At 33.5% G+C, this 20,262-nt stretch overlaps 2 protein-coding genes across 2 annotated transcripts in view; one reads left to right on the forward strand and one right to left on the reverse strand.

The window, feature by feature from the left end:
• LOC135684780 (ankyrin repeat domain-containing protein 42) overlaps nt 1–9,751 on the forward strand; it is a 12,623-nt gene extending 2,872 nt beyond the window's left edge. Inside the window, exons 7-17 of the mRNA XM_089114922.1 lie at nt 249–306; nt 715–812; nt 1,920–1,989; nt 2,394–2,426; nt 3,313–3,438; nt 3,700–3,756; nt 6,436–6,528; nt 6,672–6,752; nt 7,127–7,253; nt 7,767–7,905; nt 8,785–9,751. Of these exons, the coding sequence (XP_088971048.1) occupies nt 249–306; nt 715–812; nt 1,920–1,989; nt 2,394–2,426; nt 3,313–3,438; nt 3,700–3,756; nt 6,436–6,528; nt 6,672–6,752; nt 7,127–7,253; nt 7,767–7,905; nt 8,785–8,892 (990 nt within the window). The 3' untranslated portion in view covers nt 8,893–9,751. The remainder of the gene's footprint in view (nt 1–248; nt 307–714; nt 813–1,919; nt 1,990–2,393; nt 2,427–3,312; nt 3,439–3,699; nt 3,757–6,435; nt 6,529–6,671; nt 6,753–7,126; nt 7,254–7,766; nt 7,906–8,784) is intronic.
• A 6,336-nt stretch (nt 9,752–16,087) lies between these two features.
• Nucleotides 16,088–19,603, reverse strand: LOC135684787 (uncharacterized). Its single transcript, XM_089114760.1, has 2 exons — nt 19,249–19,603; nt 16,088–16,489 (listed from the first exon to the last, which is right to left on the reverse strand). Exons 1-2 carry the CDS (start codon nt 19,532–19,534, stop codon nt 16,341–16,343), a joined length of 435 nt encoding a protein of 144 aa, XP_088970886.1. The 5' UTR covers nt 19,535–19,603; the 3' UTR covers nt 16,088–16,340.
• Nucleotides 19,604–20,262: the final 659 nt, after the last annotated feature.

Here is a 20,262-nt window from a genome sequence, read left to right on the forward strand (position 1 = left end):
ATTGCTTTTTGAGTAATCATATTTAATCATATTAATGTGGCCTCCGACAATGGGTGGCTTGGGACCATGCCCAACTCAACGTTTTTGTAAAATCTTTTGTAATTGGTCTTAAAGTTGCCTCTTGGCCCCCAACTTTCCAATTTGCGTCAGAGTCCCTGATTTGCATTATGACCATAGATTTTTTAGGCTTCCACAAATTTGTTTCTCTTCAAAGCTTTTTTAATTTATTTTTCTTTTTTTATGAAAAGTTGTTGCATAGATGGGGTGCTAGCTTAGAAGATGTGGACCAGGCTGGGAATACGCCAGGTAATAATTTCCATTTGATATTCATATAGAAACCTAGTGACTAATTATCGGCTGTCTTATATTTTGCATTACCTTGGCCTTTGTTGTTTTTCCTCATAATTCCCCTCCTAAAATATATATACCTTCAAATCATCCTTGTAGGAAAGCTCCACCCTAGTATGCCAATTTTCACAGTACAAGAATTTCTCTAACGACAATTTAATGGAAAATTAAAAATCTAAAGCAAACGAAGGATTTTCGCAAATTTTTTGTTGTCAAAATTAATTTACAAGAATGTTTTCTCTCAAATTGAGCTTAAGCAAAGTGAAAAGCTTTGAAAACAAGTTAGAAAATAACGTCACAGTATATGTGTGACAATTTACAGTATTTGATGTGCTTCCTGATAAATGTCCATTTTTTATTCTTTAGCACATCTTGCTGCAAGCGAAGGCCATTTGCATTGTTTGAAATACGTTATCAGCTCTTCAGTAAGCATTGCAAACGCATTAGCTGCCAGAAACGATCAGGTATGAAATGTACAGAGCTGTTGATACAGAGGGACTCATTCTTAGCTCTATACTACTGAAAGGGCAAACGCTCTCGGCTCCTTTATAAATCCTTGTTCCTGTCTTGTTGATCCCCAAATACATACTTGCTTCAGCTGTTGTTAACGTAAAAACAGCTTTGCAAGTCTATACAAAGATATTTCTATGCATAAACTTTTCCCATCTTAGTATATTGTTGCTATGATCTGTTGCTGTGTATATATGTGTATATTTGTAGATATCCCGTAAATCTATTCTTATGTGTGCCTTTTTTTGTGTAGTAGATAAGAAAGTGGAACTAGCTTGAAACCAAAAACTTTGACAGTGGAATTTCACGAAAAGGTCGAAATAACTTGCCAATAAGACATCATAGGCAGTCATTTTTACGATGAAAATTTTATCTGTTTCCCGACTTTGTCACATTGTAACCAGCATCAAAATATCTTATAGTCAATAAATGTTGACCTAGAATGGCTTGAAAGGTTTTATCTTTGGTAGCCTCAAGGAATTGACGCAACCTTTGTGATTCGAAGACCGATAATTGTGACTCATAATTCCGCAAACATGATGAAAACTATACTCTGCAGAGCAAATAAAAATTTTAAAGCACATAAAAATCATTAAACAAATTTTGCATGTCCTATGCCCCAAAAACTCAATATTACACATATTTCATACTTTTATTTCTAAATGGACATTCATTTTGTTAATGCTAAATCTCCCTCCTAATAATTCTGCAATATTTCACCAAAATGGTACCCATAATTCTGCACGTTTCTTCAAATAGTACCCATAGTTCCGCACAAATTTCAAAAACTGATACCGATATTTCCCTAATTCCGCACTTTTCAGAAAAAGGTACCCCCAAACCACGTCCCCGTACCCTCAAACATGTTAAAGTACCCCCCCCCCCTCTCCGAGGTCCGAATTCCAAGGAACGGTGGAACAGTTAGTTTTTCTACCGGTGCTAAAGATGGAATTTACCTTTAAATTCCACGAAGTTGCAGAGAAACAAATTTTTGTACTTTATGGGAAGAGAAAAGATTTGCTGTTCCAAAAAATAAGAGTGTCTGTTCTTTACTGTTTTAGGGAGAAACGCCAAGAGATTTGGCCCAGCAGTACCTCAAACACGATTGCCTGGAGTATATCAACGGAGTTGGTAAGTTTACTGTGAATTTCAAGATACCATGCCTTTAGAGCAAGTTTTTGGATGGTATCTTTTTTATTAATTATCGCGATTTAAAGAAATTGTCGACCTTATGAAAAGCACTGGTTTTCTCCTAGGCCTTAAAATGTATTTGCATTTGTAAAGTCATCTATATGTAGGGAATGTGTATCTATGTTGCATCGAACCTTCAAATCCAGTTGGCCTAGGATGTGACGTATTACTAAGTTTTGTTGCATGTCAAGTTGAAGCTCATGCTTTCCTTTGCTCAGTATTAACAGAGTTAATGTAGAAACTTTAGTTTGCCTTTAGAATAAGAAGATTTGTATAGCTTGAGTTTCGTGTAGTTTGTTACACTTTTTCGCACATCCAATGTCCTGTTTTTCTTGTTTGTACAGAATATGACGTAAATCATCCAGAAACAGCCGAAGGTAAATATGATTGTTCGTATTAGCTTAACTGCAATAGATGATAAAACAAAAGAAAATTAATGTCTTCGAACCATGTGTGTTCTGTATTCATTCGACCCGTATCATTTGGCATACTCTAGGATTCTTTTTACTTGATGGAGTTAAGTTAATAGGAATTTATCTTTAATTGCTGAGAGGGTTCCTCGTGCAAATGCAGTCAACCAGGGAATAGTCGATTTATCTTCAGGGCTCAACCCTAACTTACTTAATCTCCTTATAAAAGGTAGCCTTTCCAAATCAACACATGAAGCTAAAAGACTAGCAATTTTTTGTATTTGTTTTGTATTTGTTTCTATCTAGCATCCAAAGGTAGTTTTTAGGACACTGAGAAGCTTATGTTTATCGAGCAGTATCCTGGTCCTTCCTGCTGGCGACTCTCCTTTCTCACTCTGGGAGAAAGTTTGGTCATGCCAGGGACTCGAACTACGGACACTTAGGTCCATAGTCAACGCCTCTAACAACTGAGCCATCCTCGCACCTTACATAACGTTCTATAACGATCCAAATAGGGATTGATATCTTTTTCGAAGTTCTCTGAAAAATTCTATGGAAAATTATCAGCCAACATACTTGATGACATGTTTGTGTTGTATTGTAAAGCATTGTTTGATATGCAGCCCTTTTGGTTTTTTTTCAAAATTATACGGCATCACAGATAGTAAAAAAATAGCACTAAGTTGTGTTATTTTTTTATCTCTAAATCACCATTGGAAGATTTTAAGTGGGAAGCGCAGAATTCACTACTTGCAAATTTGCTGTATTTTATTCGAACCTTCGTAATGTAACGAATCTGTGAACATTTGTCCTAAATCCAGTGAAACATTATATTTGTTCTCTTTTTCTGTAGATCTGACATTCCCAGCACATGTAGCAGCTTACAAGGGTGATCTTGCCTATCTGCAGATGCTTGTCGAAACGGGTGTAGTATCGATAAACGAGAGAGACGACAAGGGGGCAACCCCTGCCCATAAAGGTAACATTTTTTTATTAATGTGAATTTATAAAACCGATTTGCAATAGGTTTGTCTGTTTGAAGCAAAGAAAGTTTATATCAAAATTTAAATCTTATTTTGTTTGAAATGAAACAAAAAAGCGAGCTACTTCTTAACAAGACTTCATCTTTTGTAAATAAAATCTTTCTTATCTGTACAGATCTGTACAAAACTTTAGTTTTACCGTTACTTAAATTGATCAATATTTTTGGCATTAATTTTGAACCCTTTTGTTTCATCAGCTGCTGGAAATGGGCAAATTGAAGTTTTGAAGTGGTTGATTGAACAAGGTGGCAATAGTAAGTACCTAAGGATTCTTGCCAAGGAGTTTATTCGTTCGTTTAGTAAGTTACTTATTTAAACATTAGATCATAGCAGTTAAATTTTTTTCCATTGAGATTGAAATTATTCAACTTCTACAATGCCTGCCAAAAGTTTTGTAACACTGACGTCAGTTTTCAAAGCCAAATTCAGCCATCTCCCTCTCCCCCAGGGAAAAATGTTGGTTGACTATAGAACGTTAATAATGTTTGGAAGTTTCTGCTTTTGCTTCCATGGTATGGTATTTCTTTACACTAATAACATTGTTCCGGGGGAAAGGAGTAGGAAGAAGTGGTTTCTTGGAAATGCAATGAAAGATAAAAGAATACAACGCAAGTTGCTGGGCGTTCAAATTATTTTGGCAGGCGTTGTAAGTGTTGAGTAGATTCCTCCGTTTATGATAGGAATCTTTCTTGAGAAGGCATAACCTTATGAGCTAAGATAATGCATATCTTTATCATGCTGCTGTATTTTTATGGGCGACTTAAATTTACCAAAGGAGATAACCGCATACTATAAAATAGACAAAATGAGGTTCATTGGCCAAAATGTATGGGCAACAATACAACAGAAACTAAAACTTCGGTCTCTTTGAGTGTTTTTAAAAGCACTTGACGCGACATAATGTCAATGACTAAATGCAAATGTAGGATTTTAAAAACTCTTAAACATAGGTTAGGTTAGTTATGATTATCATGTGTTTCTTTTATATAGTATATACGCTTTGTGAATAGTTTGTTTAATCTCTTTTTCTAGTTTTTGTAAATATCCAACTTTAAATCGAAGAATTAATAATTATGAAAATGAATAATATAATTGCTAAATTCTTCTGCCAAAACATGTTAGCTGGACTTCAACTTTCGTGTTTTGTGATTTTTGTTTCTTGTTCCATTTTTGTCACTATTTTTCAAGCAAATGTTATAGATTTTCCACAAATGCTAGATATTTGTCACTAACATAGCTTAAACATAAACAAATGTAGAAAGTGATTAATCTAAGTTTTATTCCGTATGCCGCAGAAGATTCTCACCAAACTTTTTATGTGCAATACAAGCTATGCGTCTTGGATTCCGAATTTTTTTTTCAATATAGTTTCTGTTCAGTATTTCGGTATTCTACAAGAATTGGTACCTTAGAAAAACGAGTTTGTACATGAATTGAATATCTAGTACGCAAAAACCTCAAAAAACATATTATTTTTAAAATTGGTACTCTTATTTCTAATGGTCTTAATAAACAATTTACGTTTCTTTCCTAATCCAATTATTACTTGTTTTCACTCTTCTATTCTCTTCTTAACCGTTTCTCCTTCTATTCATTTTACTTAATGAAGAGTTATGCTCGAAACGTCGTACTAAATATTGATTTTTTGTACAAAGTCATTTTTTATTGTGTCAATTCTTGTTCATTACTCGACGTACGACTACATTGATTTCAGTATTCTAGTCAGAATTTCAGGGTGACCTTGATAATGTGTTTATTTAGAATGTGCCAAAATACATTTTCCCGGGAGTTACACTTGTACATTTGTCGTTGCCAATCTTCAGTTTTGAGCAAGTTTACTCTACATTTGAGCCACTGACATTTCTGATCTGAGACACGATCCCATTATTCCCTTCTGAATGGAACTGGAAGAAAACGTTACCATTGAACAGGGAGCTACAAGGTTGCGGCTTGCAAAGAAAATTTGTCAGGATTTCTTGGCTGCTTTTCAAATTCTATGAGTTTTGAGTTGTATCGTTAGATTATTTGATTAAATTTTTCGAAACAATTGAAACTTACCTTCGTAAATCAACGACCCTGAACACAATCTCAACAGAACTTTAGTTGCTGGCAATTGTTTTGATCAAATACTTTCTGGTCCCTGTAAAAAGTTAATTATTTTTTCAAATTATATGAAGATTCTCCCAAAATGCACAATCTCATTTTAAAGTCTAATAAATCTACCTTTGAAATAAATTTGTAAGCGCATGCTAACTAATTATTCGTTTAACATAAAAACACTACCTGTCAGCAATTAGACCTATGCGTTTGAGAATCCAGGTAAACGTTTAATAGAACCAATTCAACGAAGGGCAATCCTAAACTCAGGTCTCTTGTGATAAGCGCCTTTGAAAGAATTCAAACTATTTTGCGATTTGTTCTCCAGCCACAAATCTTTCTGGCAAGCTCAAACGGCGGCGATTAATGATTAAAAAGCACGCTTTTTGTGTAGAACAGGACGATCCTAAGCTGCAAATACGAATTTCATTTTCAAGGTTCCAAGAACAGTTGCCTGATAAATCGCATTAAAGAGGAAATTTTGTGTTACGAGTTAGGACCGTTCTGTTCTATACGCCAAAGCATGTACAGCTCTACCTAATGGTTATCGTGCAAATAAACCGCTTAACAGTGATTTCCATTGATTCTAAAAACAGACTATTCTGGTTTTTCGGTTGGTTTCACAACTTTATCGAAGAAAGAGTAATGAAGAGCCCTACTGTATATTGTTCATAATCAAAGGAACAACAAAGCCTTTACAAAACCGATAATTATCAAAGCTATTTTTGCCTTGCTTGGTGGCACCATTCATCATTTTTAGTACCAAAGCTTTTGGTCATGGTTTGCATTAATAAACAATTTTCCGTTTTGTTGATGCTCTGTTTTGTTTTTTCTAGTGATGATCGTTAATTCGCATGGCGAAAACCCGAAAGACGTCGCTAGACGTTTTGGAAAATTGGCTTGCTTAAAGCTACTTGGGGGTGATACTGGTACGGAAACTTATAGAGAATCTCCTTTTCTAAATCGCTTCATTAATTTTACAAAGATGATTTTATAGAGAGCCTTTCTTGCCTGAAATGAGTCGTTTTCTTTGATTTCAAACAAATATATTTATATTTATTGTTAACTTCAGTTGAATTAGAAGATATTGCGAACGAAGATATTCAACCTGATGCGGTTCCGGAAGAGCCAAAGAAGAAATCAGAAGCCAGGGGTAAGTATTAAGCCAAGTATCATTGAGCTTTTCAAAATAACGTCATCAGTTTGGCAGCTGGTGTCCAGACCCTCCTCATGTTGTTGCGTTTTTTGATCGGTTGAAGTAGTCAATGCAAAAAACCGCCTAAAGGTGAGCGGCTATATTACACGCGTGTTCGCTAGTTCAACAAATTTAAGTTTGAGAAGCCAAATTAAATATCCTGAAATAGCCCACATTGGCCTTAAAATTCAGACCATAGTGTGACGTTTTTGTAAAAATAGTTATTTGGACTTTAATTCATTACTTTCTTGTGTTTTGATTCTTTTAAGTACTGTAAATAACATTTTCGTCGATTTACTGTTTCATTCTCTGTTTTTTTCCTGTAATTTAAGGGAGAGCGTTACGAAAAGTCGATGAACTGAAGCATTTGTTGGATATAGCAAAAATGAATTATCGTCAACTTGGAGGATTATTAGAGGAGGATGAAAAGGAACGGGAGGAAGAGCGAGAGAACTCGAGGTAAAACAGTTCTGTAACATTGTAGGCTATGGGAGTTGATTTGCTTTTTTACTGGACAATGAACCCCTACCAGGTCATGCCGCTTGGTGTCTGAATCCAACTTCAGCCAGTTTTGCATGGACTGAGACGCGTGTAGGTTTTGCGAATGGTGTAAGTGTTATGGTGGGCAATCTAATCCAAGCTGTGGCTAGGCTGGGGATTAATGCTGAAAATTGAACATATCTGAAAAGTTCCTGCTAAAAAGAACAACAGGCCTACCGAATGCTTTCCATTCATAAGGGATTCAGTTAATACAACCTTAGGTTTGTGAAACTCCAGCTTGTTTGGAACTCGGATCGGGGTTGCAACTTTGACCCGTCCTGCTTAAATCGTGCACATATCCTATACAACATATGTGCACTTTTTGACATACCGGATAACAGTAATCAACCCTTTGTTATATCTGCCCGTAACCGAATCTTGTTAATGCACCATCGATCAATATCCGGGCAAAACTGCAATTTCTTTTTGTAGAATTATAAGAGAACTTGAAGCCCAACTCGAGTATGAACGAGAACGAAGAGAAAAGCTGGAATCGCAATTAGATCGCCTTCGTGCCAAAGTTCATAGCCTCACATTGCAACTAGAGGATGCTAGAAGCGAGGCTCCATTGGTGAGTAAACGACTCACAGCCGTTTGTGTTAAAGCAGTCGTTAAGATAATCAGATTTTAGTGTACTTGTCTCAAAGGACGAGACGCCATATGAATTGGAGCTAGGCTGGTAATACATGTCTTTGAAAGTTAAGGGGAATGGTTGGAGAATGTGCCCTGTTGCAAGAATTCAGGGTTTGTTGCACTGTTACGTCGGGGTTGCATATGTTCTCAGTTTTTGTCCCCTTGCTAGATATTTGAGGATGTCACTAGCTTATGTAGTTTGAACATTTTATCGCATGTTGACAAAGCTCTACTAAAATGTCACGCAAAGTTATTATTATGTGGTGTTAGAAACAATCAAATAATAATAAAAAATAAGATCATCGAGCCTCAGCAAAGCAAAAGGGCGAACAAAGGGCCAGTCAATAATGACATTGTTGTAAAGATTTTATGTATCTTTCTGGATTCTCAGGGCAGAGATGATGAAGACACCATGATGACGTTTTATATTTATATGCAATATTTACTAAGGCCTAATTATGACTAACCGGTTGATGATTACTTGACAAATCCGCGTGAGTTACTCCTTACCACTCCACTGGCCTACGCCAGGAACTGGCTATCTCTAATATATATCCTTTCTACTGGAGCTCCTTCTCGTAACTAACTACACTTCTTGCTGCAGTACCTACTACGCCCATTTGTGTGTGTTTCTGTTATAACCTTATATGGCATAATGACCTTTGCACTTACCACGTGCTACTATTCTCTTAATGGCACGCGATGGATAATACCAAAACTTAACTTCACAACAGACATTATCCATCAACAAGGCCTTGCATTCTAGATGATAAGCAACTCCCTCGTTTCAATATGGCGTGCCCTTTTTGCCTTTTAGGTGCGAAACGATGTTGAGGAAGAAAGAAGGGAAAAGCCAAAGAAAAAGAAGAAACCAAAATCTTCTAAACAAGCTGGAGTCTTCGTGCTCAGGGGAGTATCGAAGTAAGCAGGCGTTTTAAATGGATGAACTTTGGTGATAAACATGCTGAATCATGTTTTACAAGCGGTTGTTTAGGTGCGCAGATCCGTAATAGGCGTTGTTTTTGCATAATTTGTAAATGCCGGGCAATTAATACTTGCCGAATGTCAACGCAAAGGGGTATCAGGTCGTCATAAAGTTTATCGTGTTGTTTCTAGATAAAGTTGGGATATCAAAAAGAAAAATCCAGATTTCCAATATCTTTAGCACTCACGACGTCGGATTCGCCATCTTTTTCCTCGATTAAAGTATGAATGACCTATTTCTTCATTTTACCTAGCTCACTTAGGGAGGGGTTTTACTAAGTCAACTTCAAACATTGTCTGTGTTGTACCGGTTAGGTATTGCATAGGACTTTGATAATGCGATTGCCAATCAGACCAGACCCAAATTTAAGGGTAAGAGCCAAGACCCAAATGTAAAGTAAAGTGCAAGGATCGATCTCATTCCACTTTTCCTTTAAATGATTCACAATTAAGCATAGGGGATGTGGGTGAAACATTTTTTCGGTCACACCCCAGCTGGAACCTTTTAGTTTGCTTACCAGTAGCCATCTTGTATATATGTCACCAGACCGCTCCTGATCAAAATTCAATTGAATTTTGTATAGGGACTCTCTCATACCGTTTGTTAAATAACTCCGTTTGAGATCCAAGCAATATGCTTTTCTGTGAAGGGTGTCCTTAGAGCCGATTCTATTCTAATTCTTACATAATTAATTATTTTTTGGAAAATTGTGATGGATATGTAAATTTACTGTAGATAACTTATTTTCTTGTAAAGATGTTTCTTGTAATTGAAAGAATTACATCAAATGCCACAAAAAGCTCTGAGAGATATTCATTTTGCTGTCATTTGTTCAAGTCTCTGAAACTACGTGAATGCAATTTAGGCTGAAACAAATACAAAACCCATCACTTCTGGTCCACGATACAATGTAACACACACTTGAAATTAAAATAAAATATGTTAGCCACCAGTGCTTATATGATATAAAAACGAAGATAAAGTTTTCTTGTACATTGCGACTGCGCATAACGTCGCGTCAGTGTGTTCACTATTAAACTACAATCCTTGCAAAAATTGTTGGAACACTTGCGCAAAACTAAAGATTTTTTGAAAAGTCCACCTACAGCACCCCCCCTCCCCCTCCCTAACCCCTAACCCACTACAATGTTATTCAATTTTTGCTGTTTTGAAGATAAAGATTTTTTACTGAAAGCTGTATAAAGGTGTTGAGAAAATAATCAACATTGTACAGGGGGAAAGGGGTCAGAATTTTTGACGCAACAGTGGTATATTTATAAAGTAGTTTAAGACTTGCGTTGTCTGTTTGAATACTGCAGAGGAAGACGTTCCATTTATTTTCGGCAAGAATTTTAGCTAAAACAATCTTTGACTGAAAAATGTAAATAACGTTTCACGGGGACTCAGGACCCGGTTAAACAGTTAGAATGGTTCGTCTTTTATTCAGGAGATATCAATACAATCAAAAGGCGGGAGAAATTTTTTTGCGTAGTTATTGCAATTTTAATTATGTTGTATTCAACAATAGAATTTTTAATAGAACAATACAATAGAACAGTTTTAAGATCTTATGAAAAATATTATCCTTCAGCCGAGTTTTATATTCAAAAATTCAATGGAAATTTTTTAGCATTGTAAGAGTTGGTATACTTTGGAGGGAAGTGCCTAAAAACTACATGATAACATTTCATTGTTTTCTAATAATCTCAAGTCTAACTACAGTAGAAACCCACATAAAAGAACCTAGGTTTTTTTCTGGCAGCCTGAATGGGTTCTTAATTAACAGGCTGCTATTCTAAATTCCAGTCTAAAAGGCTCTTAACAAGGCTTTTAAATACATACAGGCCTTGCACAAATTAACAATGTTTTCCACCGCAAAAATTCTAATGGACACATTTAAACCAGTTTTTTATGTTGAATTTCAACCAATCAAATGAACTTATGTTGTTAGATTGTCCAATTATAATTCAACATACCATAACCTGATTTACTCTAAAAACTCTTTTTTCTTATATATATATATAACCTGATTTACTCTAAAAACTCTTTTTTCTTATATATATATATAACCTGATTTACTCTAAAAACTCTTTTTTCTTATATATATATATAACCTGATTTACTCTAAAAACTCTTTTTTCTTATATATATATATAACCTGATTTACTCTAAAAACTCTTTTTTCTTATATATATATATAACCTGATTTACTCTAAAAACTCTTTTTTCTTATATATATATATAACCTGATTTACTCTAAAAACCCTTTTTTCTTATATATATATATAACCTGATTTACTCTAAAAACTCTTTTTTCTTATATATATATATAACCTGATTTACTCTAAAAACTCTTTTTTCTTATATATATATATAACCTGATTTACTCTAAAAACTCTTTTTTCTTATATATATATATAACCTGATTTACTCTAAAAACCCTTTTTTCTTATATATATATATAACCTGATTTACTCTAAAAACCCTTTTTTTATATATATATATATATAACCTGATTTACTCTAAAACTCTTTTTTCTTATATATATATATAACCTGATTTACTCTAAAAACTCTTTTTTCTTATATATATATATATAACCTGATTTACTCTAAAAACTCTTTTTTCTTATATATATATATAACCTGATTTACTCTAAAAACCCTTTTTTCTTATATATATATATAACCTGATTTACTCTAAAAACTCTTTTTTCTTATATATATATATAACCTGATTTACTCTAAAAACTCTTTTTTCTTATATATATATATAACCTGATTTACTCTAAAAACTCTTTTTTCTTATATATATATATAACCTGATTTACTCTAAAAACTCTTTTTTCTTATATATATATATAACCTGATTTACTCTAAAAACTCTTTTTTCTTATATATATATATAACCTGATTTACTCTAAAAACTCTTTTTTCTTATATATATATATAACCTGATTTACTCTAAAAACTCTTTTTTCTTATTTATATATATATATAACCTGATTTACTCTAAAAACTCTTTTTTCTTATATATATATATAACCTGATTTACTCTAAAAACTCTTTTTTCTTATATATATATATAACCTGATTTACTCTAAAAACTCTTTTTTCTTATATATATATATAACCTGATTTACTCTAAAAACCCTTTTTTCTTATATATATATATAACCTGATTTACTCTAAAAACTCTTTTTTCTTATATATATATATAACCTGATTTACTCTAAAACTCTTTTTTCTTATATATATATATAACCTGATTTACTCTAAAAACTCTTTTTTCTTATTTATATATATATATAACCTGATTTACTCTAAAACTCTTTTTTCTTATATATATATATAACCTGATTTACTCTAAAAACTCTTTTTTCTTATTTATATATATATATAACCTGATTTACTCTAAAAACTCTTTTTTCTTATATATATATATAACCTGATTTACTCTAAAAACTCTTTTTTCTTATATATATATATAACCTGATTTACTCTAAAAACTCTTTTTTCTTATATATATATATAACCTGATTTACTCTAAAAACTCTTTTTTCTTATATATATATATAACCTGATTTACTCTAAAAACTCTTTTTTCTTATTTATATATATATATAACCTGATTTACTCTAAAAACTCTTTTTTCTTATATATATATATAACCTGATTTACTCTAAAAACTCTTTTTTCTTATATATATATATAACCTGATTTACTCTAAAAACTCTTTTTTCTTATATATATATATAACCTGATTTACTCTAAAAACCCTTTTTTCTTATATATATATATAACCTGATTTACTCTAAAAACTCTTTTTTCTTATATATATATATAACCTGATTTACTCTAAAACTCTTTTTTCTTATATATATATATAACCTGATTTACTCTAAAACTCTTTTTTCTTATATATATATATAACCTGATTTACTCTAAAAACTCTTTTTTCTTATATATATATATAACCTGATTTACTCTAAAACTCTTTTTTCTTATATATATATATAACCTGATTTACTCTAAAACTCTTTTTTCTTATATATATATATAACCTGATTTACTCTAAAAACTCTTTTTTCTTATATATATATATAACCTGATTTACTCTAAAAACCCTTTTTTCTTATATATATATATAACCTGATTTACTCTAAAAACCCTTTTTTCTTATATATATATATAACCTGATTTACTCTAAAACTCTTTTTTCTTATATATATATATAACCTGATTTACTCTAAAAACCCTTTTTTCTTATATATATATATAACCTGATTTACTCTAAAAACCCTTTTTTCTTATATATATATATAACCTGATTTACTCTAAAAACTCTTTTTTCTTATATATATATATAACCTGATTTACTCTAAAAACCCTTTTTTCTTATATATATATATAACCTGATTTACTCTAAAAACCCTTTTTTCTTATATATATATATAACCTGATTTACTCTAAAAACTCTTTTTTCTTATATATATATATAACCTGATTTACTCTAAAAACCCTTTTTTCTTATATATATATATAACCTGATTTACTCTAAAAACTCTTTTTTCTTATATATATATATAACCTGATTTACTCTAAAACTCTTTTTTCTTATATATATATATAACCTGATTTACTCTAAAAACTCTTTTTTCTTATATATATATATAACCTGATTTACTCTAAAAACCCTTTTTTCTTATATATATATATAACCTGATTTACTCTAAAAACTCTTTTTTCTTATATATATATATAACCTGATTTACTCTAAAACTCTTTTTTCTTATATATATATATAACCTGATTTACTCTAAAAACCCTTTTTTCTTATATATATATATAACCTGATTCACTCTAAAAACCCTTTTTTCTTATATATATATATAACCTGATTTACTCTAAAAACTCTTTTTTCTTATATATATATATAACCTGATTTACTCTAAAAACTCTTTTTTCTTATATATATATATAACCTGATTTACTCTAAAAACTCTTTTTTCTTATATATATATAACCTGATTTACTCTAAAAACCCTTTTTTCTTATTTTTTTCTTATATATATATAAGAACCTTTCCAAATTTCAGCCTCTTGGGGGTTCTTATTTATGGGGTTGAAAAGATTAAATTTCAGCCTCAAGGTTCTTATAAAAACAGGTTCTTTTATGCGGGTTTCTACTGGTTTTAAGTTTCTACTCTTTTCAATACGTTTTAGCTTAAAACTTGACTATATTAGATTATTCGAAGCAGCTATACTTGTTATCAGAAATTCGCCAAATTTTGCTGCATTGGACTATGTCGCTATACGGATTTTTCCCTGCTCGTCTGAAGGATCGAACAATTTTTTTATTGATCCATAAGACCTATCGCATGGTAAGAATGCCCAATTTTCGGCTTTGGCCTAAGTTTGTTTACACTTTCCGGGGCTGCGATTGGCTCAGCGGCGAGAGAGGCCACGTGATTTAGCGCAAGCTTTCAGCCAATCAAGATTTGAGCCCATGCTCATCTAGGTGGAAATGTTTTTTAAGCCCCACTCCCAAGAGGAGCTTCAAAAATAGGAGCCTGGTCCAGATATTTATGCTAACTTTCAGCAAATAACTGCCACAAAAGAATTAGATTTTGGATTTATATGTCTAAATAAAAAGATGTGTTTGAGAAAAAGACGGCCATTGAACAGAAAAATTCCTGTTATCTGCAAAATGAGTTCTCCAGACCCGAGAACATTTTCTGCTAAAGTTTTTGTGGCTTATCTTAAATAAACCAAGCCAAACGCTTTACAATCCTACGGAGGTCATAAAGGTGAAAATTGTCTACATTAGTTTAATGATACTGGGGCGAGCACAGCAGCTAAAATGTTGACTAAACTCACAGGGTTATCTGTTGCTCCAAAACGTTTGCCATTGATGCACCCCTGATATCTTAGGACCTCATTCAAACAAGTCGCTCTTTATTAAATTCTATTTCACAAAACAAGTTAGAACATCTTCATTCCTGGATTTCGTTGCACTTTGTTAAGGGTATTATTCCACGTAGATGCTGTGCAATTTTATACATGGTACTAATGCGATGAAGAACATGTTTTTTCTCTAGAAAACGACTAAGTTTCAATCAAATGCGACTTTAACACGACGTTTACATCTACTGCCACACCAAATAGTTATATGCGACAGCAGTTCACCAGCCATGTCGTTTAATTCACCAGGAGTGCGACTTGCTTTAAGTCGCATTTTTTCCGCGTTTAATCAAATACTTCCATTGCTTTTTTTGCTGTAGACTGCCTGGGCCATTGATTAAATGATAGCCATCTTTGATTTTGCTTGTCATTCTTGAAATCTGCGTTTGCTCCAATTAAATTCAATGTTAATACCGGAAATGAGAAAAAGCACCAAACATTAGTGTATTGTGCGCATGCGCTAAAGGTGACCGGGAGAACCTAAATAATTTTTTTTTCGTAAAACAACCGACGCATTTAGTTGCACAATTTCCGAATAAAATTCAATTTGATTCGTCAAAACAGAAATTCGATGTTTTAACTTGGCCTTAGGCACTCGTTCCCCATTTGTAGTAGAAATACCAAAGGAATTAAGATATTGTATAAAGGTCATTGCTTTTGTTATCGAAGTATTAAATAATCTTCGTACAGATAATTCAAACAATCTCTCACAAAACTAACTTATATAACTAACTTAAATCTCAAAGTGTCTTTTGCTAATGTCCCTGAAATATCAATAATCTATCACAAGATTTTTCTATTACTTATTAGCTGTCTTCTAATCTAAATATTGAGTCCCTAAACAAAAAAACAAAATTTAAGGGTTTAGTTTACAGCTTTCATTATTTTCAAATCATCCTTTCTCAGCAAATTCCCTCCGTACCAAGACCAAACGCGAGTGCGTCGTTGGTGGGTAATGCTTTTTTCAAACCAAGTTCACCAATTTGAATTGTTTTCCGCATTGACTTTTTTAATTTACTATCTTTAATTTTCAATAACTCTCTTTGTTCCATTTGTTCAATTGGCCCCTTGCAACTCAAGATTACACAATACTATGCAATCATGGCGCAAGCGAGCAGCTGCTAAAGAATAAGCTGCAATGCTGAGGTGTAATTATCGCTGAAAATATTTAACTGAATGACTCTTTTTTACTTCATGGATTGTTTTTTAACTTTAACAAGTTCACGCTCTGACTTTATCAAAATATGCTAGATTAAGAACAATATAACAATCATAGTTTTAAGTCCAAGATACATATCTTAAAAAGCGACATTCCATTATGGTTTATGAAAATTGCTTCTTGAATATCGTGCAATAACATGACAATCACATAATGAATCTTAAGGTGAAAGGGAATATTTTTCAGTAGAGAGTTAAGGTTTAAATCTTAGTTGCTTGAGAGGTAGTGGATCATGGCCAGTGATATGCCTAAAAAGTGTGGAAGATAGACAGGCATCATCTTGCTTGTGCCAGATTTGATTGTGACGGTGCAGTTGGCTTTGTACGCGTTACAGTTGTCAGTGAAGCAGCATTTTCCTGAAATGAAGAGCAGCAATCAATTATCTGATAGAAGTGATTAAAAATATCATTGTTAAGTAGCGCTTTCATGATCAAAAATTTCAAATGATGTCCCAAATAAAATGCGATTCGACCAAAGACATCAATGTCTTGAGAAGTCAGATTACGCCGAAAGATTTTGTGAAAATGAGCTTAGAATCACTAGGCAAAGAAGATCGTATTTCAACCTCATTTAAGGGGTTGAAGGATCCATCTGAAATAATATCAATATCATGATTTGTGCTAAGCGTTCGCTGAATGAACAAGGAACCAATCAAACATCAGTTCATTCTCTGTGTTCACTGCCATATATCTTGTTGGTTCATATTGATCCGAACCTGTATGTAGCAATTGTTATTGCAGCTAGTGGACAAATATTAATACATTTAATACAGGGACAGTACACACGCAGATGTTCTACATAAATATTTGAGCAGATTCACAACTGTCAAACGATTACATGGGGAGAAACTGTTTTACTTCGCTGCTTTTGATTCAAAAAGAGAAATCACAAAAAGTGTCGATGCATCATTTTATTTAATCACGAATGAGACCGGGCTGTTTCGGTTAAGCTGATCAAATAGAGGTCGTCAACAGTGAAACCAGCTCTGGTTAGATTGCAGCAATGCTAGTCGCGGTTCACTGCCAGTGAGCACGCAGCCGCGCTGCCACAAGGAAAGCATGCAATGATGGTAATCATATACCGAATTCCAATATTTATGAAAAAAGCAATAAAAACAACAACTATCACTCCATTTTGATTCAAAGATGTAAGTGTAAATAATGGTTAGTTGGCAAGTTGTTATCAACCCCTTTCACTATTAATATTGTAAACCGGGGGTGTATCTTGGATCTTTCGAAGGTGTTGGTGTGTGTTGGCCTTATTTTCTACCTTTTAACTTATAAATGCAAAAACCGGCGGAACGTCAACAACAATTCGACTACATTTACATTCGATTTTGCTTTACTGCCACAGCAAAAGATGATTTACGGAGACATTTAAATATTGAGACTTTCAGATTTGGTGTAGGCCCAAAACAAGTCAACACCAAGCCCATGCGTAACAAGCCGGGCGAGGATTGTTTCACAGGGATAGCAGGTAAATATGACAGAGGACTGAAAATGTGTTACTTTGACTGACAGGGGGTAAAATTTGTTCATAACTCTAGAGAATATCCCGTATAGTTACGTTGTGCCAAAGAGGGACCTTAAAATTGACTGAGCACAAAAAATCTTAGAGGGAACGTGGGGAAATTGGAAAATATCCGGGTTTGAATTTTCGAAAGGGGATCCTCCTGTAGGGATTTTGCTCGCCAGGGTCGGTTTTCACAAGGCTTGTTAAAAACCTTTTGATTTCCGTCTTTTTTGAGATTCTAAAGGTTCTGATAAAGATTTAATCAAAGATTACTGGTTTATAACAGACAAAAGACATAATTGATCTAAGCCTCGTCTAAGACAATCTAAATATGGGTATCTAACCAATTTATATAAAGATTTACAATAAAAATCATGTGATCATTTTGAATTAGTTATATATATTCTAAACGCACTTGAAATTCAAGATGTTCCATTCCGTGCGTATGTTTCGACATTTGCACTTTTTGAAACTTTTCCATTTTTGTTATCATTATATATCACCAATATAAATCACACTGCCATATGTTGTAAATAATTGGTCTAAATCTAGGCCTAAATCTAGCTGTAAGGCATATTTGTTGTCGTATTCTTGAATTCTGATTGGCTAATAGGGTATGCAGAATTTTGGTCGCTCAGCCAATCAAAGATTTGGAGCTTATGCTATATTGCGACAGAAGAAGGTTTAGCCACGTTAGTCAACTTTTCACCAACAGTAAGCAAATAAAATATTAATATTCTATGATAATTATAATTCATCAAATAAGCATTTCGTACCACAGATTGTAAGTTAGTTTATTTGAGTAATAACTCGAATTTTGAGTTATTAGATTATGCAATAGAGAGCTATCACCCTGAAAATTGTTTTCTGTCTTTATTGAATAATCATTAAGAGACTTTTATAAGCAAAATCCCAAAATTTAAGAACTTTAATCAAGTTAGGCCCTTATTTCGATTTCTTGTAAAAAAAGCACGAGGCGTAACAAATGATCAAAAGGCATGTTGCGACAGAAGGTTTAGCCATTGTCTATTGACTAAAGTGTGGTTTAGCTCACCACAAGCTTGGAGATTAAGCTAGAGACAAAAATGCGGCACGCGATTTCCCCGGGAAAATGTAGCAGGATGTAACAGAGCATCAATTTAACATTTTTCTTGTGGCCCTTTTGTGTCGTGTAAAGGGGAACTTTGATCATTTTTCTTTGCCAAGTCTATCGCTATCTGGGTGGAAAAAATGAGGCCAAAATTAAATGTCATAGGTCGCCAGATGGAAGGAACAGTGCAAATGGAAGGAACTGTGCAATAGGCCGTACTCTGGAAGCAAGCATCTTGCAGTCAGGGGCAAGATATTACCTTGTTCAACTTCATTTCTAAAATAACGATGAATTAAATCTTTTACCAATATAAACATCACAATGCAGTTCTTTGTCGATTGACAACCAATCCTTAGATGTCATACATGCCAGTGACCTGGTCTAGGGAATAAGCAAATCTCAAGTGGCATACCATCAAGCTAAGCTGTGTTCCGAAGATAACATTCAAGAAATTGTTTTCGAAGTGAATATACGCTCGATCTAAATAGCTGGGTTTAAAGACGAAAAACTAACCTTTTCTTCCGAGGTATGTCGCAAAGGATCCTTTTGTTGTGTTCTTGCAGTCCGCTGCATTAAGGCATTCCCACCTGTAATTGACTGATTTGCCAAAATACGATGTGTAATCGCATGTAACTGATTGGAAGCAGGCAGATTGATTGGCAAAGCATGGATGCTTTTCGAAGTAGAAATACAAGAATGGGCTCTCGTATCCGCTTCGGCATTCCCTGGCAACTCCGATACCCACAAAACAAGCTGCAATTATTGCGTAAAGAAGTGCCTGCTTAACTATCGCTGCCATGCTGCCGTTGCGTTCTGTATCACAGACAGCTGACCGAAGAAACCTTTTATGGTATTTGAATAAGCAGCCGCGTGGCTTGAAAGTTTTGGATATCTGCTTTATCTTGCGGCCAGTGGGCTGAGGCGGCTCCTTCCCTCTCCTACCCCACTTTTCCCTTGATTATTCTTAACGACATGCTTTTGTATACAGGCCCAAAGTTGTATTTACGAATGAGCTATAAGGTGTATATACGAATGTGCTACAAGGTTGAGGTTATCTGACATTATTGTTGAGTTTGAGATTTGAAAACTTTTGGGGACATTGAATATTGTTTTAGATACAAGCTAGTGGTATTCTCAAGCAACTTCACGAGATTGCCACTGAACAGGTAACGATTACAAGGGGATGCCATCAATAAACGAAAATCGTCGGCGGATGTTGTGGCTAGGACAGGTACAATGTAAGCAAATGCGCTACCGGCGTCTATTTTTACCGGTCCTATCTCAGCCATAAAGTAAAAGCGGTATAATAATAATAATAATAATAAATAGTTTGTTTAAAGTTGGCGTACTAAATGAACGTCTGATAGCTATAAAGAAGTAAATTAAGGCCAACTATCTATAAAGAATTAGTATTAAATAAATATATGATACAATATTAAAAAATGTTTATGCAACGACTGATATGGTATCGCGCTAAAATGTTTATGCAACGTTACAATATTAAAAATGTTTATGGTATAATGTTCT

The sequence above is a fragment of the Rhopilema esculentum genome, chromosome 21 (genome assembly GCF_057945365.1).
Source record: "Rhopilema esculentum isolate cy_ngs chromosome 21, ASM5794536v1, whole genome shotgun sequence".
Taxonomy (NCBI): Eukaryota; Metazoa; Cnidaria; class Scyphozoa; order Rhizostomeae; family Rhizostomatidae; genus Rhopilema; species Rhopilema esculentum.